This window comes from Schistocerca gregaria, chromosome 2 (assembly GCF_023897955.1).
Source record: "Schistocerca gregaria isolate iqSchGreg1 chromosome 2, iqSchGreg1.2, whole genome shotgun sequence".
NCBI lineage: Eukaryota > Metazoa > Arthropoda > Insecta > Orthoptera > Acrididae > Schistocerca > Schistocerca gregaria.
The window spans coordinates 85819041-85845320 of record NC_064921.1 but is presented as its reverse complement, the minus strand read 5'-3'; the positions used below and the strand labels follow the sequence as shown (position 1 = coordinate 85845320).

The 26280-nt window shown below is 43.8% G+C and overlaps 1 protein-coding gene across 1 annotated transcript in view; it reads right to left on the bottom strand.

The window, feature by feature from the left end:
- The window catches only part of LOC126336182 (dehydrogenase/reductase SDR family member 11-like), a 40681-nt gene extending 16716 nt beyond the window's left edge, over positions 1 to 23965 (bottom strand). Inside the window, exons 1-4 of the mRNA XM_049999688.1 lie at positions 23834 to 23965; positions 17576 to 17738; positions 16587 to 16716; positions 2856 to 2985 (exon numbers count right to left, since the gene is read on the bottom strand). Of these exons, the coding sequence (XP_049855645.1) occupies positions 2856 to 2985; positions 16587 to 16716; positions 17576 to 17738; positions 23834 to 23965 (555 nt within the window). The remainder of the gene's footprint in view (positions 1 to 2855; positions 2986 to 16586; positions 16717 to 17575; positions 17739 to 23833) is intronic.
- Between the last annotated feature and the right edge of the window lie 2315 nt (positions 23966 to 26280).

The window sequence follows — 26280 nt, the reverse complement described above, 5'->3', positions numbered from 1 at the left end:
CATATCCTTAACATACCACCATAAGAAAAAATCGCAGGGGGTAAGATCAGGGCTTCTTGGAGGCCAGTGATGAAGTGCTCTGTCACGGGCTGCCTGGCGGCCGATCCATCGCCTCGGGTAGTTGACGTTCAGGTAGACAGATAAGTGCCAATGTGGTGGCGCTCCATCCTGCTGAAATATGAATTGTTGTGCTTCTTGTTCGAGCTGAGGGAACAGCCAATTCTCTAACATCTCCAGATACTGTAGTCCAGTTACAGTAGCACCTTTGAAGAAAAAGGGACCAAAAACTTTATTGGCTGAAATGGCACAGAAAACGTTCACCTTAGGCGAGTCACGTTCATACTGAGTTGTTTCCCGCGGATTCTCAGTGCCCCATATACAGACATTGTGACGGTTGACTTTCCCGTTAGTGTGGAAAGTTGAAGAGGAATGGACATCTCTAAAAAGGGCCATCACAGAAGTTGGGAAGGAAAATATAAGTACAAAGAAGATAGCTGCGAAGAAACCATGGGTAACAGTGAACAGCGCCTCAAGCGAACAAATGTACAACTAAATGAAACTTTATAGCTCCCTTAATTCGCCGACAGATAGTGCTTAGCTCTGCCTTTTGTCGTTGCAGAGTTTTAAATTCCTAAAGTTGTGGTATTCATTTTGAATCACCCTGTACCCACTCACCTGACCAGGTCACGGTTTTCCGGTCGTCTCGTGTTCAATCGATGTTCACGACCGCAGGAAAGACCCTGCAGGCGACGTGCTGTTAGCAAATGCACTCGCGATGGTCATCTGCTCCGACAGCCATTAACGCCAGACTTCGCCGCGCTGTCCTAACGGATACGTTCCTCGTACGTTCCACATTGACTTCTGCTGTTAGTTCACGCAGTGTTGCTTGTCTTTTAGCACCGACAACTCTACGTAAACACCGCTGCGTCGTTAAGTGAAGGGTATCGGTCACTGCTTTGTCCGTGGTGAGTGGTAATGCTCGAAATGTGGCTTTCTCGGCACATTCTCGACACTGTAGATCTCGGAATATCGAATTTTCTGACAATTATAGAAATGGAATGTCCCACGCTGTACTGTTTCTCCTGGGTGGTCTTGGGTTTAAAAAATATGTAAACTACATATTACGATAAATTTTATAAAGAACCGGCTAGTTCCGCCAAGGAAGAAGAGATAGAACTACAATGGACATGTTATTTCATGGACTCTTGCGCTTCTATGCGTGAACTATCTTTCCTTTGTCATTCGCTTATCTTATCTGCTTGGATTCAGACCTAAGAGGCCGTTTTTGTGTGAAGCTCATCTTGCTGTACCAGCTAATAAAGTAAGTTGTACTTAAATCCAGAAAAACATAATGGCTGTTTCGTCAAAAGAATTTTTGTATGCGGTCAGTCAATTTGTAATCTGGTACCTGGATTGTCCTAAGTAGATATGGGCCGCAACAAAGAATTTTCATTGTTAGGCGCTATCTTAGAAAATTTTTAACATTTTTTTCTTTTAGCTCATCTACGAGACGTGCCACCGGTTAGGACAATTAACTTTCTTGCAGATCTTACGAGCCCGGCGGCCGCTGATAATAATTTAACAATGTTTACTTACAGCTTTTCTTTATACAATGAGATAACATCCCAGGCAGAAAAGGTCTGGGCACAGGATTCCAGTTCCATTATAGGATTTCATTTGTAGATGCTACTCTTATTGTCTTATATTGGGGAATCGAGACGAAACGCATGCCGGCCGCGGTGGTCTCGCGGTTCTAGGCGCGCAGTCCGGAACCGTGCGTCTGCTACGGTCGTAGGTTCGAATCCTGCCTCGGACATGGATGTGTGTGATGTCCTCAGGTTAGTTAGGTTTAAGTAGTTCTAAGTTCTAGGGGACTAATGACCACAGCAGTTGAGTCCCATAGTGCTCAGAGCCATTTGAACCATTTTTTCGAGACGAAACCACGATACTAAGTTACGTATTGCAGTAGTTTTCATCGAACAGACTTGTGGAATATTCTCCGGCGCATTAAGCACACGACTTCTCATGAGCCTGGAATAATATCTGTCGTGTTGGGTAAAGAAGGAAAGGACAATTAACTATGGACGATTACGTAACTACCCCGAGAACTGAGCTAGTTTATTAATTACTGATCTGTCTCGGGTTAACTTAAAAGATATTGCACTATTAAGAACATTCTTGTGAGTTATTTGCAGAACAGTGTTTTCAACCGCTACTATTGAGTCATTAAGAATACGATTACATTGGCAGACTGTCGTATATTTTTTACATATCACTGGTTTTATATTTTTACATTACAAAGCTTCTATCTCCAACTACCATTTCTCGTTCAAAGTCTGCTAATTCCCGTCGTGCGGCCATAATCACATCGGAAACCTTTTTACATGAATCACCTGAGTACAAATGACAGCTTCGGCAATGCACTACCCTTCTATACTTTGTGTGCGCGATATATGCACATCGGTATCCCATGACTTTTGTCACCTCAGTGCATTTACTACAGTATGTTGACCACAATTGTCAAAGCGACCGTACATAGTCTGAAGTGTTTTCTTTTACTTTGAATATTTTTATCATTCAACAAGCAGTCTGATTTTTGGACTTTGTTCTCTCTTCACACCCTCAGACCACAGTCGTCATCATCTAAGGTAATGTTGCGGGTTCTTTAATTTTTCCACTGCTTGTGTGAGAGCAATGGAGAACTTGTGTCATTGTAACCTTTCCGTCACCTGGCTCGCAGGATTTTACGCCATCTCAGACATAAGGCATTGTTATTTTCTTCTCTATCTAATTACCACCTCGGCGTTTCTGTCGTCTTCTACCTCATTAGACGACATGAGCCGGCTGCTACGTACCCCAACTCGTATCTTGCTGCCCCTGGCGACCAGGTCCTTCCTCAGCCCTTCCAGCAGCACCCTGACTGCGTGCTTGCTGGCACCGTACATGGTTCGGTCAGTGCTGGATGGCGGCAAGTGTCCCATGTCACTGGAAAAACAAACTTTGTAGATTAACAAGCACATAAAAGTATGTAGGTCTGCATGCTTTCGTTATCAAATGGTGAAAAGTCCCCTTAGAAAAATTATACAAGACTGTGCTTAAACTTACACACAATATTTTTAGCGCAACGCAATCTGACTTTCAAAAATCCCTACGAAAGAATGGCCCTGACTAACATTAACCTATACGTTTCACAAATCACTTACCGCACAAAAATCTACGTTACTCAAGCTACTCCAATACAGCGAGCGCCACTACTGCCAGCTAAATAAAAGATTCAAACTACTGAAGGCACTAACTACTGATAGGCATAGTTAGCATATGAAAGATTTTGATAGAGAACAAACAATGTATTTACCTTAATAGTGTTCAAAAGTCATAACATATATAGCACTTCATGACATCCAGTCTTACAAATTTCAAAACTCCGCCATCTCTCTCCCCACATCCACCACTGCTGGCGGCTCACCTCCAACTGAGCAACGCTACGCGCTGTTAGCATCCAGCTGCCGCTGCCCAACACTACAATGGCAGACAACAATGCAAACCAGCCACAGACTGCACACGGCACAGCCAGTGATTTTCATACAGAGCGCTACGTGGCATTACCAATAAGAAAACCTAAACAGCCTACTTACAATGGTTCAAATGGCTCTGAGCACAATGAGACTTTACATCTGAGGTCATCAGTCCCCTAGAACTTAGAACTACTTAAATCTAACTAATGTAAGGACATCACACACATCCATGCCCAAGGCAGGATTCTAACCTGCAACCATAGCGGTCGCGCGGTTCCAGACTGAAGCGCCTATAACCGCTGGGCCACCCCGGCCGGCGCTTTCGTTATCGTTGATGTGAAATCTTCTGGACGATTGGGCCCATTATAGAAATTTTCCATTATAGACTTTCTCTTTAGAACTCGACATTTCGACTTCTCTGCTAGGACCTTCTGCAAGATTCTTTTGTTGTCCCTGGTTGGATGAACATTGTCTAAAAGAAGTATCGCGCTCATCATAATACACTACTGGCCATTAAAATTGCTACACCAAGAAGAAACGCAGATGATAAACGGGTATTCATTGGACAAATATATTGTACTAGAACTGACATGTGATTACTTTTTCACGCAATTTGGCTGCATAGCTCCTGAGAAACCAGTACCCAGAACAACCACCTCTGGCCGTAATAACATCCTTGATACGCCTGGGCATTCAGTCAAACAGAGCTTGGATGGCGTGTATAGGTACAGCTGCCCATGCAGCTTCAACACGATACCGCAGTTCATCAAGAGTAGAGGCTGACGTATTGTAACGAGCCAGTTGCTCGGCCACCATTGACTAGGCGTTTTCAATTGGTGAGAGATCTGGAGAATGTGCTGGCCAGGGCAGCAATCGAACATTTTCTGTATCCAGGAAGGCCCGTCCAGGACCTGCAACATGCGGTCGTGCATTTTCCAGCTGGGATCGAATGAAGGGTAGAGCCAGGGGTCGTAACACATCGGAAATGTAGCGTCCACTGTTCAAAGTGCCGTCAATGCGAACAAGAGGTGGCCGAGACGTGTAACCAGTGGCACCCAATACCATCACGCCGGGTGATACGCCAGTATGGCGATGACGAATACACACTTCCAATGTGCGTTCACCGCGATGTCGCCAAACACGGATGCGACTATCATGGTGCTGTAAACAGAACCTGGACTCACCCGAAACAATGACGTTTTGCCATTCGTGCACCCAGGTTCGTCGTTGAGTACACCATCGCAGGCGCTCCTGTCTGTGATGCAGCGTCAAGGGTAACCGCAGCCGTGGTCTCCGAGATGATAGCCCATGCTGCTGCCAACGTCGTCGAAATGTTCGAGCAGATGGTTGTTGTCTTGCAAACGTCCCCATCTGTTGATTCAGGGATCGAGACGTGGCTGCACGATCCGTTACTGCCATGAGGATAAGATGCCTGCTAGTGATACGAGGCCGTTGGGATCCAGCACGGCGTTCCGTATTACCATGCTGAAGCCACCGATTCCATATTCTGCTAACAGTCACTGTCAAAGTCGGGAACGTGATGGTACGCATTTCTCCTCCTTACACAAGGCATCATAACAACGTTTCTCCAGGCAACGCTGGTCAACTGCTGTTTGTGTATGAGAAATCGGGTGGAAACTTTCCTCATGTCAGCACGTTGTAGGTGTCGCCCCAGGTGCCAACCTTGTGTAAATGCTCTGATCATTTGCATATCACAGCATTTTCTTCCTGTCAGTTAAATTTCGCGTCTGTAGCGCGTCATCTTCGTGGTGTAGCACTTTTAATGGGCAGTAGTGTATTAACAGGTTAATATGAAAATTGAAGTATCGATTTTTAGTATTAATTGTACAAGTAGGCCAATAAAATTTACATAATTCATAGGGTACTTCGCCATAGACGTGTACAAAGTAAAAATCGTGATTACGTAGTTACGTAGAATGGTAAAAGGAATGGTGCTTTTGTATACATAAATATGATGATATCTTCTTTGCCACGCTTTAAAATCTCCAATACGTGAACATCAAAAATTGGATTGCTACCAACTTGTGCCCATGCATTCTGATCAAGTGCTATGGTAGAAATGACACACGAAAGCAACAATGTTTCGTGATGTAGCATTCTTGGGGCCTTTATATTCATATGGTTTATTTACAGTAACACATACATATGGGGCACCTACTCATACCAGGCGACAACTGCTAGATCGATGATGTCAACACTGGAAATCAAAACATTGTAGTAACAATGTACGTAAGTACCGTTATATATTTGCGTTGTTATTTCGCTTACTTTTCTGTAAGAGGAACTTATTGGTCATTTGCCAATGTTGCCAGAAAATTTGAAGTAAGTTCCTAATTTTTAATTTCTTCATTTTGAATAACTAAGTCATCCGACTTTCCTTATTATATGGAAACTGTATTTATTTTAGGCTATGCCCAGGAGGAGATCGCTAAAGGGTCAGACTGAAAGACAGAGCGAGACAATATTTACATAGATGAAGTAATATGAATAATGTTGACACTGATAACGAAGTCCGCAGCTAGCGTTGCTACCTCTGGTTCACGAAGTGCCGGGTTCGATTCCCGGACAGGTTGGGGATTTTTCTATGCCTGGGGACTGGGTATTTGTGTTGTCCCCAATGGACTTCGTAAAAATTAGGACTTTGTAGGGGAGCTGATGGCCGCACTGTTGAGCGCCTCACAAACCAAACATTATCATAATTGATAATGAAAATTCTGTTGTTATTATGAAAGATTTTTTAAAGTAATTTGTCTTTTTAAAATTCAGTCTCGATCTCACCACGTATTTATTAAAAATATAATCATATTTCGTAATATTACTAAATATGACTCCATTTTTAATAAATCAGTTTTATGTCATTTTTAAAAGCAATATCAGAGCACTCCGCAGCTGATCATTCCACTTGTCATTGTCAGCCATTTTTGAGACATTTCACGACTTTTGAGGTCCCATTATTTATGTTAAATTACTTGTCTCGGCGCCTTTTGGATCGCTTGGTAGTCTTAAAATGTTAATAACCCTGTATATCCTAATCGACTCGTCACATTTGGTGGTCAGCACGACAGGACTTCATAAAAGTCACGAGGTTGGCTTCCGTCACCCTTCCTGAAGGACTGCGCGTATGTGACCTATTCGTGTGATCTTCACTCGGCTGCGCTGCGTGAGAGAGAGGGCGAGTAAATTTCACGTTGCTTAGCGGAAGTTGGTGAAGGTGACCGACACTTCCTTGCGTAATGGCACATACGCCTGCTGAGCGCGTGTGGCCACATGGCACGCCTTCGGCTGTGCCTGACTGCGAGTATACGAGGTGCGACAATAAAGTAATGAAAAAAAGTGCTTACCGATTTAGTCAGCTTTAGTGTCGTCTCCTTCAAAGTAGCCCCCTTCTGATTACACACGCTTTTTCCAGCGCCTCTGCCATTGATTATAACATTTCTGGAACGCATCTTCTGTAATATCCTCGAAGACCCTCGCCACAGCTCTTTGGACATCTTGTGTGGTTTGAAAATGGTGTCTCTTGACCGCCCTTTTGACTCTTGGAAATATAAAAAAGTCGCATGGATCGATATCTGGTGAATAAGGAGGCTGTGGTAGTACTGAAATTTGCTTTGAAGTTAAAAATTGCTGTACTAACAGAGCAGAATGGGATGGCGCATTACCGTGATGGAGAGTCCAACTATCAGAAATGTTGGCACAGACACGAAGAACTCTTTTACGAAGTCTTTATAAAATTTCTTTGTAGTAATATTGGTTAACTGTTTGTCCAAGAGGCACCCACTCATTATAAACATTTCCCTTGGAATAAAAAAGCACACAAGCATGCATTTCACTTTTGACTTTGACATGTGAGCTTTTTTCGGTCTGGGTGATCCCTTTGAGCACCATTGCGAACTTTGGCGTTTTGTCTCTGGGTCGCACTGAAAAAACCAACTTTCATCACCAGCGATAAAACGGGTCAACAATTATGGATTGATTTCAGTTTGCACTAATAGATCGGCTGCCACATTTTTTCCGTGTTTCTCGCTGTTGCAGTGTGAGATATTTTGGGGACCATTTTTGCACAAATCTTTATCATACCAAGATCTTGAGTTGTTGTTAGATGAACCGTTTATCGATTGATGTTCAGTTCTTCTGCAATCATTTTCACGGATAGTCTTCGATCAGATCGTACAAGTTCACTCACCCTGGCCAAGTTGACATATGTCCGTGAGGTTGATGTTCGTCCACTGCGGTCTTCATCTTCAACATTCGTTCTGTCTTCACTAAACATTTTCTGCCAATGAAAAACTTGAGCTCTTCACATAACCTCCTCTCCAAAAGCCTTCTGAAGCTTACCGTAAGTTGTCGTTGCGTTTTCACCCAATTTAACACAAAAAGAAATGGGGCATCGTTGCACAATATTATGCGGTTCCATTTCCGTGACGAGAGACACAAACATGGGTTAACTTAATAAAGCAGAACTCAAGACTGAGCACTTGCATCAATGTGCCGCTTGGACTGGAAGCAGCTTATAGACCAAGGTCAAAGATATTGTGCCTACGCAAGCCTGCAGGGTTGCCACATCTTGCAAAGAAAATCAGTCTCATTACTTTATTGTCGCACCTCTTATATGTCGTATCTGTTTTTTGGACATTTTAATCCTGCTGTCACTGCAGATCAAGACACAAAGGAATTAAAGGCATTAGCTGCCAGGGGGCATTGATTCATATAAATGGGGCAAGCTGAAAATTTGTGCCAGACTGGGATTCGATCCCAGGACTCCTGCTTACTAAGCATCATTGGTGTGTGGTATAAGTTGAGAATTTGCATCTAATGGTTGTGGTGACCTCCCGGTCGAGGTGGCGCAGGGGTGAGAGCATCGACCTAGTAAACAGGAGACTGGGTTCGAATCTCGATCTGGCGCAAATTTTCAATTTTCCCCTTTTGTTAAAAATCATTATCCACTGATAGCTAATGTTTTTAATTCCTTGTGTCCTGATTGCGAATAGGTTGTGAAGTTGCAGATTATGCATGCGTGATGAGCGTCCCTTGCACCCCACTACACTTCGCGCAGTGTTGTGACGTAGCTAACCGCCGTGTGTCTTTCGCCATGTACAATGCCTTGTGCCAGTTGGATCGGTATGGGCGAGTGCTCGCCCACGCAGTTGCGAGTGAGAGAACTTCCAGTCGAGCGATTTCGAAGCTTGTGGAAAGCTGTGGAGAACGAGTGTCCCTCGCATTGCTTCGCCACGCGGATGTAGTGCCCTGTAACTTGTTGTTATGTAACACTGAACACATTCGGAGCGTCATGAAGGATGCAGAGAATATTGACCGCAAGGTCGTTGTAGCCAGACTGGATATCGAAGCATCCAAATCCACCAAAAATAAAATAAAATATATCTATTTAAAAAAGCAAATAAAAGTTCGCCGGCCGCGGTGGTCTCGCGGTTCTAGGCGCGCAGTCCGGAACCGTGCGACGGCTACGGTCGCAGGTTCGAATCCTGCCTCGGGCATGAATGTGTGTGATGTCTTTAGGTTAGTTAGGTTTAAGTAGTTCTAAGTTCTAGGGGACTGATGACCACAGCAGTTGAGTCCCATAGTGCTCAGAGCCATTTGAACCATTTTTTGAAATTAAAGTTCACTTGCTGTCTTCCTCAGAAACAATCTCCACTTCTTTCAGTCTGACTATATAAGCATGGACCAGATGTGGTTTGCATCCAAAGAAATAGTATCGACAGCACTTGAGAGCTATATACCGTATAAATTAATAAGAGATGGTAGTGATTCCGCGTGGTACACAAATAGATCAGAACACTGTTGCAGAAGCAACGAAAAAGGCATGTCGATTTTGGACGAACGCAAAATCCCCAGCGCGAACTTCAGTGTTTTTAATAGTTCACATAACGAAACTTGGTCTCATAATCTGGCATAAAATGCAAAGAGATTCTGGTCGTACGTAAAGCACACGAGCGGCAAGACGCAGCCAATACCTTCACTGCACCATATCAATGTCGATGTTACTTATGACACTGCCACAAAGCAGAGTTATTAAGGACGATCTTCCAATACTTCTGCGCCAGAAGAAATTAATGTTCCAGAATTCGTTCCAAGAACAAATGCACACATGAGTAACTTATACGCAGATATCCTCGGTGTAGCGAAACAGCTTAAATCACTTAATAAAGGCAACGCCTTAGATCCAGATTATATACCGATTCCCTTCTGAGTTTTCTGATCCAATAGATCCATTCCTAGCATTCATATATAGCCGCTCGGCCTTCGAAAGATACGTTCCTAAAGACTGGAACATTGCACAGGTCACTCCAATACTCAAGAAAGGAACAAGAGTAATCCAGTGTATTACGGACCAATATCACTAACGTTGCTTTGCAGTAGGATTTTCGAACATGTGCTGTGTTCGAACATTATGAATGACGTCGAAGAAAACGATTCATTGACAAATAGCCAACACATTATGAAAATACCGTTCATGTGAAACATGACCAGCTCTTTAATCTCACGAAGTACTGAGTACTATCGACAAGGGATGTCAAGCTGATTCCATATTTTCAAATTTCCAGAAGCTTTTTGACACCGTCCCTCACAAGTGATTTCTAATCAAACTGCGTATCTATGGAGCATCGTCTCATTGTGCGACTCGATTCGTGATTTCCTGTCAGAAATGTCGTAGTTCGTAATAATTGGCGGAAACCAATCGAGTAAAACAGAAGTACACTCATCTTCCGGAAAAAAATAGCAGAACGCATTGAATAACTAGAGATAGGACGTTCATGTGCGGAGGACGTGTAGGTTAGCATGTTCTGGAGAAATGATGAACATTTTAGTCACCTCGATTCAGTATATGTCCTATTGCCAAGTAGGTACAGGGTCCGCCATGGGCCGTGATAACTTGATCTATGCGTGATGGCACCGACGCGTGTAAGGCATCCTGTCCTGTCCTGTGGTATAGCCATCCCTGCTGCCTTCACCTGCTTCCAAAGTTCACCTGTGGTGGTTGGCAATGGATCACAGCGCTGCACCCGTCCATATCCCACACATTTTCCATTGGCGGCAAGTCTCGTGATCTGGTGGGCCAGCGTAAAATGCTCACATCCTGTGACAGCAAGGATGCACGTGTTCTTGCAGCAACATGTGGTCATGCATTGTCTATTGTCATGCTGAAAAGTGGCCTCTCGGGTGTTGTGCTGAAATGTTATGGCTATGGGTCGCAGGATGCCATTCACGTAGGTCACACTGGTCACCGTGCCCTGGACACGGACCAACCGTGATTGCTGGTTGTACCCAAAAGCACCCCACACCATACGGTCTTGAATTGGCGCTGTACGTCTTGTACAAATGCAGTTACTAGGATGCCGCTCCCTCTGTCTGCGGCGAACTAAAATGCGGCCACCATTTTCAAACAGGCAGAAACTGGGTTCGTTCTGTCTGATGCCATTTCTGTTCCCAGTGATGTCTCTCCACACACCATTGCCATCTAGCATGTTTCTGTACATTTGTCAAAGCCAGATGTGGAGAAGTAGACGACGTGAACGAAACCTATGCAATAATAAATGGCGACGGACTGTCACCTCTGATATTGTTGTTGTTGTTGTGGTCTTCAGTCCGAAGACTGTTTTGTGACAGCTCTCCATGCTACTCTATCCTGTGCAAGCTTCTTCATCTCCCAGTACCTACTGCAACCTACATCCTTCTGAATCTATTTAGTGTATTCATCTCTTGGTCTCCCTCTACGATTTTTACCCTCCGCGCTGCCCTACAGTACTAAATTGGTGATCCCTTGATGCCTCAGAATATGTTCTACCAACCGATCCCTTCTTCTAGTCAAGTTGTGCCACAAATTTCTCTTCTCCCCAATTCTATTCAATACCTCCTCATTAGTTATGTGATCTACCCATCTAATCTTCAGTATTCGTCTGTAGCACCACATTTCGAAAGCTTCTATTCTCTTCTTGTCCAAACTATTTATCGTCCATGTTTCACTTCCATACAAGGCTACACTCCATACAAATACTTTCAGAAACGACTTCCTGACACTTAAATCTATACTCGATCTTAACAAATTTCTCTTCTTCAGAAACGCTTTCCTTGCCATTGCCAGTCTACGTTTTATACCCTCTCTACTTCGACCATGATCAATTATTTTGCTCCCCAAATAGCAAAACTCATTTACTACTTTAAGTGTCTCATTTCCTAATCTAATACCCTCAGCATCACCCGATTTAATTCGACTACATTCCATTATCCTCGTTTTGCTTTTGTTGATGTTCATCTTATATCCTCATTTCAAGACATTGTCCATTCCGTGCAGCTGCTCTTCCAGGTCCTTTGCTGTCTCTGACAGAATCACAATGTCATCGGCGAACCTCAAAGTTTTATTTCTTCTACATGGATTTTAATTCTTACTCCGAATTTTCCTTTTGTTTCCTTTACTACTTGCTCAATACACAGATTGAATAACATCGGGGATAAGCTACAACCCTGTCTCACTCCCTTCCCAACCACTGCTTCCCTTTCATGCCCCTCGACTCTTTAGCTGCCATCTGGCTTCTGTGTAAATTGTAAATAGCCTTTCGCTCCCTGTATTTTACCCCTGCCACCTTCAGAATTTGAAAGAGAGTATTCCAGTCTCTGATAATGTACGACGTATTACACTGTTCCACTTTTGTGCCAGAGCCAAGGAGGACGCAGATGTCTCTTGCACTGGCATTCGGATGACGTGTCGATCTTCTCGGGAGGTTGGTCTGGTTGGTGCGACGTAACTCATCTCGTAGTGTTCTACGGCTTTCCGTGAACCATTCTGCACACACGCGTTCCACAGCCTAAACACTTTCTCCCATACGTGTAGCAATTTCACGGGTGGATGCATCACACTCTCTCAGGCCAAACTCACTGATTAGGCTCTACGGTTGGCGCATACGTCTGCGAGGCATCCTGCACGTCTTCTTAAGTCACACTGACCCATTTCCTTCAACTTATAACGACACTGAGAGTCGCAGACACATTTTGCCGGTGCGTGGTGTTGCACCGTTATGTCGATGTTGACCTCGAACCCGTGGGCTGAGATGGTTCAAATGCTAATCATTTCTGCAGAGTGTACTGATGTACATGTCCTGTGAGTATGAACGCCCTGCCTCTAGTCGTTCTAAGTGTTCTGTTTTTTCAGAACATGCATAAGGTGTCAGGCAAATCCAACACTTTCCATGAAAACCCTGACATGATAAGCAAATCCAGTAGGTTGTCACATAGCTCCAAATAAATCGTGACATTAAATTAACCAACGTAGCATGAGTAACGAGTGACAAATGGAATACCTCAGACTAACACAAGAATGCCTAAATGCATGTCATACCTTCCCACCATGAGACAGACGCAGTTCCGAGGGGAGAAACGAGAACAGAAGCCGAGAGCAGAACCGTGTTAAGTAAGAAGGCCCTACGACAAGGGACGGACACCCACGACTCCAGCTAACCGTCAGACCACCCCCCAGCCCATGTTAAAAGCTAGAGCCCTCCAGAAGAACAGTATAGATCTTGCGATAACACAAAAAGGGCCACACACCAGCCGCAAGTTTTAGTGTGAGACCTTTTCGCGCCTCTGTTACGTCAGGACCACCATCCAGCCCATGTTAAAATACAGAGCCCTCCAGAAGAACAGTATATATCTTACGATAACGCTAAAAGGACCACACCAGCTGCAAGTTTTAGCGTGAGACTTTTTCGCGTCTCTGTTATGTTGCAAACTTTAAAAACATTGCCCGACCACGAAAAGTATATCGTTTCTCATTGGATAGACAGAATTTTTGTAGGCGGAGCTTAAGGTTAACATTGAGACCGTGATTGGTCAGATGGAAACACAGCCAGAAAGTTTTTTTAAACCAACTTCGGTAAATTGTAGTAAGGAGAGGTTGGTGGAGAGTTGCTTCCGAGACGGCGAGGTGAGCGGAGATGTGTTGCCCGCCGCCCCCTGACGAACACCGACAAGGTAATGAATGCACGCGATGCAGCATTTTTGAGCGCATAAAGCTTCACACAGAACTGCAGAAGTCTTATCTGTTACACCCCCCCCCCCCCTTTTTGCGTAATACTAGTGTCGATCGTCAATTAAAGCTTATGGTGTTCATATTTGCCACTTGAAGTAAAAAATCTGAAACGCGATGATTTTTCTGTTACATAGTTATTGAGAAGCCATATCATCCACTGTAATTTACGACAAGTTACATAAATAATTAAAGGTAATTGAGGGTTACTGTAGGCCATTTTGATAGTTTTCTCGTTTGTGAAACTTCATTTAAACCTAGATTATAGGTGTGATATGGCATAAGTCATCCTTCGATCCATTGTAGAACTTGGAAACCCACTCAGGGAATATTCTTTCACATTTTTGTTGAACGCAGTTGGTTTTTACCATCCTGTATTATCAATAGTGCAATTTATAAACAATGTTTTGTGAGTAGAATAAAATTTCCAATGGTAAACTTAATTGCTTTTTCGACGTTATTTTACCATCTAACTAAAAATAGGAAAGCCTTGAACCCCTTCCACTAAATTTAGTTAGTATTAAGATTATTTTTCAGGGAGTGCAGTGGATCTGACGCTGAAATCATTAAGTATTTGGTTATATCATCGCTAGTCTCGCTGAACTGTTCTGAACTCTACATGTCATGTGTGGTCTGGCGTCTCCTTACCAGCAATAGGTCCCAGGTTCAAGCTAGTCAGTTCCCTAAAAAACAACTCAGAGCATCGTTGCTCGGAAGTGGTAGGGAGACGCGATATAGAACAAACAAACACCACGCAGAATGTTATACATGAGTGTATTATGTGGCGTTCTTGAAGGATGGGTCATAGGCCCTCCACTGTTCCGGGTCTATATAAGTGATAAAGGAGACAATAGGAGCAGCTCTCTCACATTGTTTGCTGAGGATACTGCTATTCATCGTCTTGTAAAGTCGATGATCAAAATCAATTACAAAATGATTAGGACAACGTATCTGTTTATCACTGACTCTAAATAATTAAAAATGTACACGAGTACTAAAATGAACCCGCTAATTTTCAGTTACGCGATAAATCACACAAATGTGAACTCAGATTGTCCTTTCGTCACATGAGCTTATGTGAATCATGGATGAAGGGCATCAGGTGGATTTCATATTGCTAGATTTTCGTAAAGCTTTTGACGCGGTGCCATACTGCCGGATGTTAATGAAGGTACTAGCATACTGAACAGGTTCCCAGGTATGTGAGTGGCTCAAAGACTCGTTAAGTAGTAGAGCCCAGTATGTTGTCGTCGACGGCGAGTGATCATCAGAGACAAGGGTATCGTCAGGAGTGCCCCAGGGAAATGAGATAGGACGCCTGTTCATTTGGTTCAAATGGCTCTGAGCACTATGGGACTTAACTGCTGAGGTCATCAGTCCCCTAGAACTTGGAACTACTTAAACCTAACTAACCTAAGGACATCGCACACATCCATGCCCGAGGCAGGATTCGAACCTGCGACCGTAGCGGTCGAACGGTTCCTGACTGAAGCGCTTAGAACGGCTTGGCCACAGCGGCCGGCTAGGACGTCTGTTATTCTCTATATACGTAAATGACCTGGCGAATAGGGTAAGCAGCAGTCTGGGGCTGTTTGCTTATTATGGTGTGGTGTGTGGTGAGGTGTCGTAGTTGAGTGACTATAAGAGGATACAAGATTACTTAGACGACATTTTTGGTCGGTCTGATGAATGGCAGCTCTAGCTCTAAATGTGGGAAAAATGTAAGTTAATGCAAATGAGTCGGAAAAAACAAACCCATAATGTTGGGAAACAGTATTAGAAGTGTGTTGCTTGACACAATCACATCTATTAAATATCTACACGTAACGTCACAAAGCAATATGAAATGGAATTAGTATGTAAGGACCGTAATAGGTGAGGCAAATGGTCGACTCGGTTTACTAGGAGAATTTTAGGAAAGTGTGGTTCATTTGTAAAATGCACGTAGAAACTAGTGCGACACACAGTGGAGTACGAGTATTTGGGACCCGCACCAGGTCGGATTAAAGGAAGACATCGAAGCAATTGAGAGGTGGGCCCTTAGATTTGTTACCGGTAGGTTCGGTCAACATGCAAGTATTACGGATATGCTTCGTGAACTCAAATGGAAGTCTATGGAGGGAAGAAGCTTTTCCCGAAGTACTATTGGCAAAATTTAGAGAATCGGTATTTGAGGCTAACTGCGGAACAATTTCACTGCCGTCAACGTACACTTCGAGTGAGGACGACGAAGGTAAGATAAGAGAAGTAAGGGCTTACAGAGAGTCGTTTTCCTTTCGGTCTGTTCGGGAGTGTAAGAGAAAAGAAAATGGCTAGTAGTGGTACAAGGTGCCCTCCGCCACGCACAATACATTGGATTGTGGTGTGTGTGTATAGACGCAGATGTAGAATGTAAGGGCTGTGATTTCCACTAAATACTTAGGAATTACAATTACGAATAACTTAAATTCGAACCATCAGATAGTGTCGTGGGGAAAGCGAACCAAAGACTGCGATGTATTGCCAGAACACTTATAAAATACTACAGGTCTAATAAAGAGGCTGCCGATATTATTCTTCTTCGTTGTCTTCTGGAGTACTGCTGCGTGCTGTGGGATCTGCGTGTGATAAGACTGACGGAGAACATCGAAAAAGTTCAAACAAAGGCAGCTCGTTTTTTTTACTATAGCGAAGTAGGAGAGAGAGTGCTACGGATATGATACACCAATGGGGATGGCAAACAATAAAACAAAGGCGTTTTTCGTTAAGGTTGGATCTTCTCATGAAAATTCAATCGCCAACTCTCTCCTACGAATGAGAAAATATTTTGTTGGCACCAACGTGCATGAGGAGAAATGATCATCATAAAAGATATAAGTGTACGTTCTTCCCGCGCACTGTTGGAGAGTGGAGCAGTAGAGAAGGTGTTTGAAGGTGGTTCGATGAATCCTCTGTCAGGCACTTAATTGTGAACTACAGAGTATTCATGTAGAGGTAGGTGTAGGAAGAGCATTAAGTCCTTTACAGGTACCGACCTGCCTATGTGCACAATGAAGCCGTCGTCGACGCCCCTGCTCAGCATGTCCTGCACGGCCTCCCTGGTGCAGACGCTCAGACCCAACACGTTCACCTCCAGGATTCGCTTCCAGTCCTCCGTCTCGCCAGCTGGTTATACAAGAAAGAAGAAAGCACATCATCAATCAAACGATAAGCATTAGGAGTGGAAAATGTTGTTCGCATAACTCAGAGAGAAATTAAGCGTCTTTAGGTTGCTTGAAGGGACATAAGACTTTATTGAATATCTGTATGGCGAATAAAATAAAATAAAATATCGATACAGATGGTATTGCAAATGGCTGACCATGGTGATTTTGGCGACTTGTCTTTTAGTTGTTGCGAAATCCTCGGAAATTTACACTGATGGGATCAGGTGACATATCTCGCTTGTTGTTAAGGCAACCTTATTTCCAAATACAGAAATTTGCACTGTACTTTCGACAAACGCTCTCGGAGACGAATTTTAGATTAGATGAATGGGACAGCAAATTTCTCGCGGCGTTTTCGAAGGAATAATCGAAGCACTCGCCCCAAATGATCCTGAAGAAAACGAGAGAAACTTAATTCGTGTTGGACGAGAGTGGATTTGAACAATTTGCTCTCCTGAATACCGCTCCGATAAGTTAATCACTTTCTTTCCTTACGGAATATGTCCATCATATCTGTCGCCTTCCAGTAACTATCCATGAGAAAAGTTACGATAGTCACAAGTGGACCATCACACCTCTTAATCACGGACATAATGAATCTTAGGTGTTTTGTAGAGGTCCCTGTCACAAATGGCTGGCTAGCACAGTTTCATGCGAGGGCCCCTAGTTTCAGAGGAAATCGCTGTTGAAGTTTTATTTATACAACATGAAATATGATGCGGTCTACAATTACTTCCGAAATTTATGTGTAGTTCAGACACCTCCATGTTTAAGAGTTGCTGTCAAACTTAGATAAACAGATAATTCTCGTATCTTACATGCTACGGGGGCCGCAGGGAAGACGGCTGCGTTGTTGACCAGCACGTCGACTCCGCCCAGGTTGTCCTCGATCCATTTGAAAGCAGACAGAATGCTGTCTTCGCTGCTGATGTCTGTCTGAATGGCGTGCAGTTTACCTGGGGCCTCTTTCAGTTCCAGCGCCTTATATAATACAAACACGTAGTCAACAAACATTTACAAGAAGTAGCGATAAGTTTTCATAATGCTGAGAAGAGGTATATTACTGTACGAGAATGTAATATGAAAGCAAAAACTGAGGTGGTGAGGGACGGTGAGCGTTGAGTCTTGAGAAAAAGCAAAAGTATCCGAGAACCAATTCTTATTGGTTGCTTGATGACTGGCTTGTCGTGTGGCATTCTTTAACTTAAAGGTAACCTTTTTTTAGCGTAAAATGAAATAAAATTCTCGGGACTGTGACAGAAACAACGACACTGAGCATACAACAACAAATAACATAAAAGTAATTTTACGTGATGGAATGGTGCGATAAGCTTCGTGACTGCGATGTGAGAATAATAAAACAATTATTGTCTTCCTTAATGAAATTTGTCCTAAATAATATCTCTTTTTCCAACAAACAGCTCAGTTCATACACACAATGCCAGGAACAAAAATGATCTGCACAAGGACTTAAAAGCACTTACTTTAGTTCAAAAAGGGGTCCACTACTCAGGGACATTCATCTTCAATAATTTGCCAGCAAACATAAAAAAATTAGTAACAAATAAAGATCAGTTTAAAAGGAGCCTGAAAGACTTATTGGTTGCCAACTCCTTCTACTCCATTGACGAATTTTTTAATAGAACCGAATGATGTATTATATATATTCATACTATTAGTACTGTTATTTCAGCTTTAGAAAAACAAAAAAAAGACATGTTCCACATCCACGAGGATCTCCGCAGCACGGATCTCTGGAACGAAAAACTGAAACTAATCTAATCTAATCTAGGGTGTACAACGTATAAGTGCTCATATTTCTATTGGTGACTGAGGACGGTATAGTGAACAACATTACTCCAACATTTACCCCATTTGCAGTAATAATTGTAGCTATTACAGGTGCAATGCTTTTAAATTGTGTATTACCTCCAAGTACATGTGGCAAGAGCAAACCATTAATGCTTACTTTTCTCTGGGCACCAGATCAGGTGTTTAAATATGAAATGTTGACGCAGAAAGATTAGTCTGCACTGACAGGCGTAGTCTAGTCCACTTAGTGGAGCAGTACGACCGTTCAGAAAACATCAGGTTGTCAAGTGTGTGACATAGAGAAAAAACAACCAACAGACCAATGTGTACGCATATTAAGGTCTCACATATACAAATATTTGCACTGATACCCTTTACACTCTGTATTGTATTAACACAGGAAAATAACGTTATTCATAAACCTAAGGAGCTTTGAAAGCAAAACAATGATGTTTTGTCATGATTATGCTTATCATTAATGAGATGATTATGTCTATCATTAATATGTTTGCTAATGTTACTGGATGAAAGTTCTTTTGCATTACCTGGTCACTTGTAAATGAGTAGCATACACGTGGGTAGGTAACAGGATCAATCGGTTAAGGAGAGATGCAGTGTTAAAAAAATTACATCGAAAACGTTGAATGAGAGAAAGTCAGAACGTTAGACTGTTTTTGGATAAACTTATTTTATACTGAGTGAATGATCTGTGTCTGTGTGGATTTGTTTATATGTATGCAATAATATATTTATTATTAGTAATACAAGTTTCCAACCGAGCGAGGTGGCGTTGTGGTTATTACACTGGACTCGCATTCGGGAGGACATCCTGATTTAGGTTTCCCGTAATTTTCATAAATAGCTTCAGGCAAATGCCTGGATGGTTTCTTTGAAACGGGCATGGCGATTTCCTTCCCTAATCCGATGGGACCGATGACCTCGCTGTTTGGTCTCCTCCCCCAAATCAACCAAGAGGTTTCCAATTTGCCTTGATTGTGAAACTGCGCTTTAAACTGGCACTGCGCCAGGTTTACAAAGTACGGCAGAACGATGACGAACAAATTAAGCGGTGTTCTGGTGAGAATTGTGAATCTTGTTTTGTCCTTAGGATTTGAGATGTGTGTGTGTGTGTGTGTGTGTGTGTGTGTGTGTATTTGGGTTGTTTGACAGCTCTTTGAGGGCAGAGAACAGAATTGTATTGGACACAGCTATGTCTTATTTCCTTTCCTTTGGCTTTCTGTATTTGGTGGTTTTGTTCGATTATTTGTTTCTGTAGAGGACTGTTGCTGCAGCTAACGTGAAAATTCTCAAATGAGGCGACAGGCCCCCTCGGAAACTAATAACTGACGAAAACTAACAAGTACAGATAGGTATAGCAGAAGGAAATATTAAAAGAAAGCACAGCTCTTTGCAATGTAAGTCCGTTCTCTGCCCTCAACTGTCAGGCTATTCAGATCTAAAAACACACGCGCTCGCACAAATCTCTCTCGACACACTCACCGTTACAGACTTATTTAGTCACTTACTGACACACACAGTGACACACAAACACACGCACTCACACATAGACATAGAGAATACGCACAGAATATAAAAATTCTCGATGTAAAAATGATTTTTACATTCTGTTGTGTGTTGTTGCAGATGGCAAACTGGGAAAGAAAAACAGCTATAACGCAAAGTACTGCAAACCGTAGAAGCCACAGTATGTGGTAACAACGTGTCTTTTTTTTTTTTTTTTGGTCAAAATTGTACTTAAAAATTTAATTCTGTATATTGAGATAATGAAATGTTATTTGTTGTTTAATAGAGAACAAGCAAAAAATACACTGACGGTGTGAATCCAGCGAAACGTGTGTGTGTGTGTGTGTGTGTGGAAAACAAGAAAAAAGTTGTGCTGGCTCAAGGCGGAACCTGTTATTGTTGTGGTCTTCAGTCCGAAGACTGGTTTGATGCAGCTATACCTACACCTATACGAATACAAATGTATGTTCGCAGAATTTAATTAAGAGTGGACTGGTGCTTCATGCAGTAACAAACCCAGATCTAGGGAGGGGGAAAAACCTGGGTTTTTGCCCCGGGCGGCAGAGGGCGAGGCGAAAAAGGCATATTCTCGAAGACAAAAACCTTGTTTCACAAACCACTTAGCGTCCAGCGCACGCTGGTCTATCGATATTCATTTGATTTTGAAAGGCATAGCTCTTGGTTTGTGAACATTTTTGAACACATTCTAATTTCATTTCTGAACGTATCATTGATTTTTGGATGCGTGCGTAGTATACAGAATGTCTATGCCAGGGAATCCGGGTCGTATCAAGAGATTAAAAAACCTTCCCGCGGACAAAAGGGGACGGGGCTATAAGAGCTGAGCCGAATAAACTTGAACGGGTGAATACCAACCGTTGTTTGTTTATGTGGTTGTCTGGGTGTGCGAATGATATGCATTGTTATTAGCGAAGACCAAAGATTCAGACTACCAGAGTGTAAATAAACGACTAACATACATAACAGGTAAGAAAGATTACATACCCAAAAAAATGAAATTTTGACAGAAAATTTTTGCCAGATCGCTACACGACTAAGGGCCAGTTGTACAGTGCCCGATTAGCAGTCTCTTATATTCTGGTCTCGGAATAGCGTGGGAAATGCATTGAACGAATACCTAATAACGCCTAACCGGGGAATATATGCGGGATAAGTAAAACGGCGATTCTGCCAGGGTTATTGAAGATAACCGGAGAATTAGTTTTGAGAATGACAGGACTAGTTACAGAATTAGTGATGATGAGATTGTTTTTTAGTTCGAGGAAGGAGAAGAAACGGGGACTTCACACAAAATACATGGAAGAGTATGGTGATTCCAAATTTATGTAAAAGTTTCGTACAACCACTTCTTTTCGATGGACCTAAGGATTGAAGAAATGTCTACTTTTTGGTTGTTTTATGTTTCTTTTATTTAATTTTACGTCACACAGAAGAGAAAGTTATAAGCTAATAGCCAGTAAAGAGCGCAAATTTTCTGAAAAGTTCTTATTCTCTCGGTCACAAAAAATCCTACCCAGTATTAATTGAGCTTGTTTTAGGGGAGTTACAATGACAAACCGACCGACTGCGAGCAACATAGGCACTACAGCACACCCTAATGTCCACCGGTCTCAATACAGTGTCGACGGCCTCCATTACAAAATGTACACTTATGAATTCTACAGAGCGAAATACATTGTCGTGCGATAGAAGAATACTGTGTGAAGGGGCGCGGCTCTGCATATTGGCACACTTGAGAACAAATAATATGTATGAAACTTCCTGGCAGATTAAAACTGTGTGCTCGACCGAGACTCGAACTCGGGACCTTTGCCTTTCGCGGGCAAGTGCTCTACCATCTGAGCTACCGAAGCACGACTCACGCCCGGTACTCATAGCTTTACTTCTGCCAGTATCCGCCTCCTACCTTCCAAACTTTACAGAAGCTCTCTCGCGAACCTGCAGAACTAGCACTCCAGAAAGAAAGGATATTGCGGAGACATGGCTTAGCCACAGCCTGGGGCATGTTTCCAGAATGAGATTTTCACTCTGCAGCGGAGTGTGCGCTGATATGAAACTTCCTGGCAGATTAAAACTGTGTGCCCGACCGAGACTCGAACTCGGGACCTTTGCCTTTCGCGGGCAAGTGCTCTACCATCTGAGCTACTGAAGCTCGACTCACGCCCGGTACTCACAACTTTACTTCTGCCAGTATCCGCCTCCAACCTTCCTCCTGCACGGAGAGCTTCTGTAAAGTTTGGAAGGTTCATATCAGCGCACACTCCGCTGCAGAGTGAAAACCTCATTCTGGATATAATATGTATATTTCCTCGAACATTTAGGGGATAGTTAAAATAATGTGAATAGTAGTAACAATGGGATGGCTGTGTTTGATGGTCAACAACGCACGTAACACACGTGTCGCGCTGGACTGTGCGTGCTCAGTACGGAGTAGGTATCAGTGCAGGCTGTTTACGAGTAGTGCACACTTCGTGTTTGTATTTAGAGGACGATGTCGACGTGCAATGAAAGGCCTGACAGAGCTCCAAAGGTTGTGGGGGCCTGATCAGCTGGAGCATCAGTACCCGAGACAGCGAACTTACTGAATGTTTCAAGATGGTTCAAATGGCTCTGAGCACTATGGGACTCAACTGCTGTGGTCATTAGTCCCCTAGAACTTAGAACTACTTAAACCTAACTAACCTAAGGACATCACACACATCCATGCCCGAGGCAGGATTCGAACCTGCGACCATGTTTCAAGAGCAACTGTTTCAACAGTCATGACAGCCTACGCAAAACATGGAAAGAAATCATCGTGTAAACGTAATAGTGGGTGCAAATCAAATCTAAATGACAGCGATCGTCATACGCCAACATGGATTGTGTCAAAACACGAAAGTACGGCTGCTAAAGTGACTGGAGAGGTCAATAGCTGTTTTCGAGACCTCCGCATCTATTGACGCTGTCCGTCGAGAACTTCATAAAACAAATATTCGTGGACGAGCTGCTGTACCGAAACGTTTAGTGATGACAACCAAGGCAAAGAAGCGCAAAACATGGTATCAGGAGCAAAAATGCTGGTAAGTGGAAACACGTCGTATGATCCGACGAGTCAATGTTTTCGTTATTTCCAAAAGAAGCCTACGATTTTGATTGTTTCATTCCTACGGTTAAGCATTATTAAAGTTACGTGCAGTACCGAAGTGCTTCACGTCTCCTGCTCCGATTCACTATATTACAGAAGCAGTTCACAGGAATAGGTCCACGCACCGCTTATCCAGGCGGGATACAAAACCAGTATTCAAAGAAGAATCGCAGCTGTATATGGGGTAAATTGCGGTCCAGCCACTTGTTAAATAAACCATTCCCAAGTAAGTACAGGTGTTCATATTATCTTGCCTATCCCCTGTATATGTTTTATATATCATACCGTTGAGACAGATGTGCCCTACAAGTTGAGCATATTTTTCAAAAATCGTTTTTTTTTAAATTTTTGACTTCCTATCTCAAACGCTTGAGTGGGAGGGCGGCGCCACTATCATGTTTTTGCCGGGGTTTGGGAATATCGTAGAACCAGGGTTGGCTATATCTGGTTAAAGTAGAGTAGTGGTTTTCCTAATAACGTCAGTTCCTTCCGTGGGACACGACGGCCTGATGTAAACTCACTTGATCCAGCTGATTAGCACTCTGAGCGTGCGGACGCAAAAGGACCATGTGCTGGTGGAGCCCGGACTCACCTTGACCTTGTCCGGCCTCCTGGCCAGACCCACGACGGTGAAGCCCTGCCGCAGCAGCCGTCGCGCCACGGCGGCGCTCACACCCTGGCTGGCTCCCGTCACCACGGCGACGCGTCCCCTGTACCTCTCCATGGCCGTGTCCGTGACGTGTGCACAGTAGTCACGTAATGTCCGGCGGCACGCCCGTTACTGGGCTAGGCGCAGCGGCGTTCGCCCGGATATACGCCGCTGGAATGTTGCCTCCTATCTGTGCAACACAGCGCAACTGCGGCCGATGAGTTATCAGGCGTCGGTGCAACTCATTTCTGATAACGCAGTTGGTACTCGAGAGGCTACACCGCGTATCTACAAATCAGGTGTTCGTACACTGGCGACGCCTTTGCTCGTAGTTGATTCGGACATCAGTACCCACAGCTGAATAGAATATGTTGTGTATGGGACAGGAATAAAATCGCATGAGAGTTAAGACTGCCACTCAGAAATTATGAGTAGTCTTCGGGTCGAGTCATAAATACCACCTTTCAGTAATTTTACAAAGTGGCTCTGAGCCCTATGGGACTTAACATCTTTGGTCATCAGTCCCCTACAACTTAGAACTACTTAAACCTAACTAACCTAAGGACGTCACACAACATCCAGTCATCACGAGGCAGAGAAAATCCCTGACCCCGCCGGGAATCGAACCCGGGCGAGGGAAGCGAGATCGCTACCGCACGACCACGAGCTGCGGACTCAGTAATTTTACATTACCAGGAAAAGTTGACATTAATAAATAATTGAATAACTTTGGCACAAACGAAGATGCACGATCTTATACGAACTATACCGATTGTACACCCAAGTTAGAGACTGCACATCATAGTCGGCAGCCATCGATTGGATGCCATTCGATCTAGTCATGGGGTAGACCATGCTCTCGTACCCTTAATATACTGATGCTCATAAATCAAGGATAATTGCAGAATCTGGTGCCACACAACGTGGCACTACACAAAACTGGCGCTAATAGCACAGGCGAAAACCGTCCCGAAATACAGGTGCTGCAAGACACCACTGTTTCCTGCTCATGTACCCCGACATCAATATGGGATATGATCACCACGCACATGTACATAGGCCGCACAACAGGTTGGCATACTAAGGATCATGTGTTCGAGCAGCTGCTAGGGTATAGCCTCCCATTCTTACACCAGTGACTGTCGGAGCTCCTGAAGTGTCGTAGGGATTTGATGACGTGCAGCGATCCGTCGACCTGGAGCATCCCAGACGTGTTCGATGGGGTTTAGGTCTGGAGAACAGGCAGGCCATTCCATTCGCCTGATATCTACTATCTCAATATACTCCTCCACGATGGTAGCTCGGTGGGACCGTGCGTTATCATCCATCAGGAGGAAGGTGGGACCCACTGCACCCCTGAAAAGGCGGACATACTGGTGCAAAATGTCCCGATACACCTGACCTGTTACAGTTCCTCTGTCAAAGACATGCAGGGGTGTACGTCCACCAATCATAATCCCACCCCACACCATCAAACCACGACCTCCATACAGTTCCCTTTGAAGGACATTGAGGGGTTGGTATCTGGTTCCTGGTTCACGCCAGATGAAAACCGGGCGAGAATCACTGTTCAGACTATACCTGGACTCGTTTGTGAGCATAACCTGGGACCACTGTTCCAGTGGCCATGTATTGTGTTCTTGACACCAGGCTTTACGGTTTCTCCTATGACCAGGGGTCAGTGGAATGCACCTTCCAGGTCTTCGGACGAATAAACCATGTCTGTTCAGTCGCCTGTAAACTGTGTGTTTGGAGACAACTGTTCCAGTTCCTGCGGTAAGGTCCCTAGCAAGGCTACCTGCAGTATTCCGTGGCCGTCTGCGGGCACTGATGGTGAGATATCGGTCTTCTTGTGGTGTTGTACACTGTGGACGTCCCGTACTGTAGCGACTGGACACGTTTCCTCTCTGCTGGAATCGTTGCCATAATCGTGAGATCACACTCTGCGGCACACGGAGGGCCCGTGCTACGACCTGCTGTGTTTCACCAGCCTCCAGTCTACCCCTCATAACGCCATCAGTATGTGTTCTTTGAGCCATTTTCAACACAGAGTCACCATTATCACGTCTGAAAACGTCTGCACACTTACTCGCTGCACCGTACTCTGACATGCACCAACACACCTCTGCGTATGTGGACTACTACCAGCGCCACCGTGCGACGACCGCAGGTCAAATGCACCGAATGGTCATAGCCCGAGGTGATTTAAACCCGCAAACCGCCCACCATAGCGTTGTGTCACCATGTATCAGCATTATCCTCAATTTATGAGCATGAGTGTAGTTAGTTTACACTCAGTGTGGACAAGCTCATTTCACGGTGTTTCTTAAATAAACGCGCCATAATGGCATCCAATGTAAAAATTGTTTGCACAATAAAAATTTCTTCCC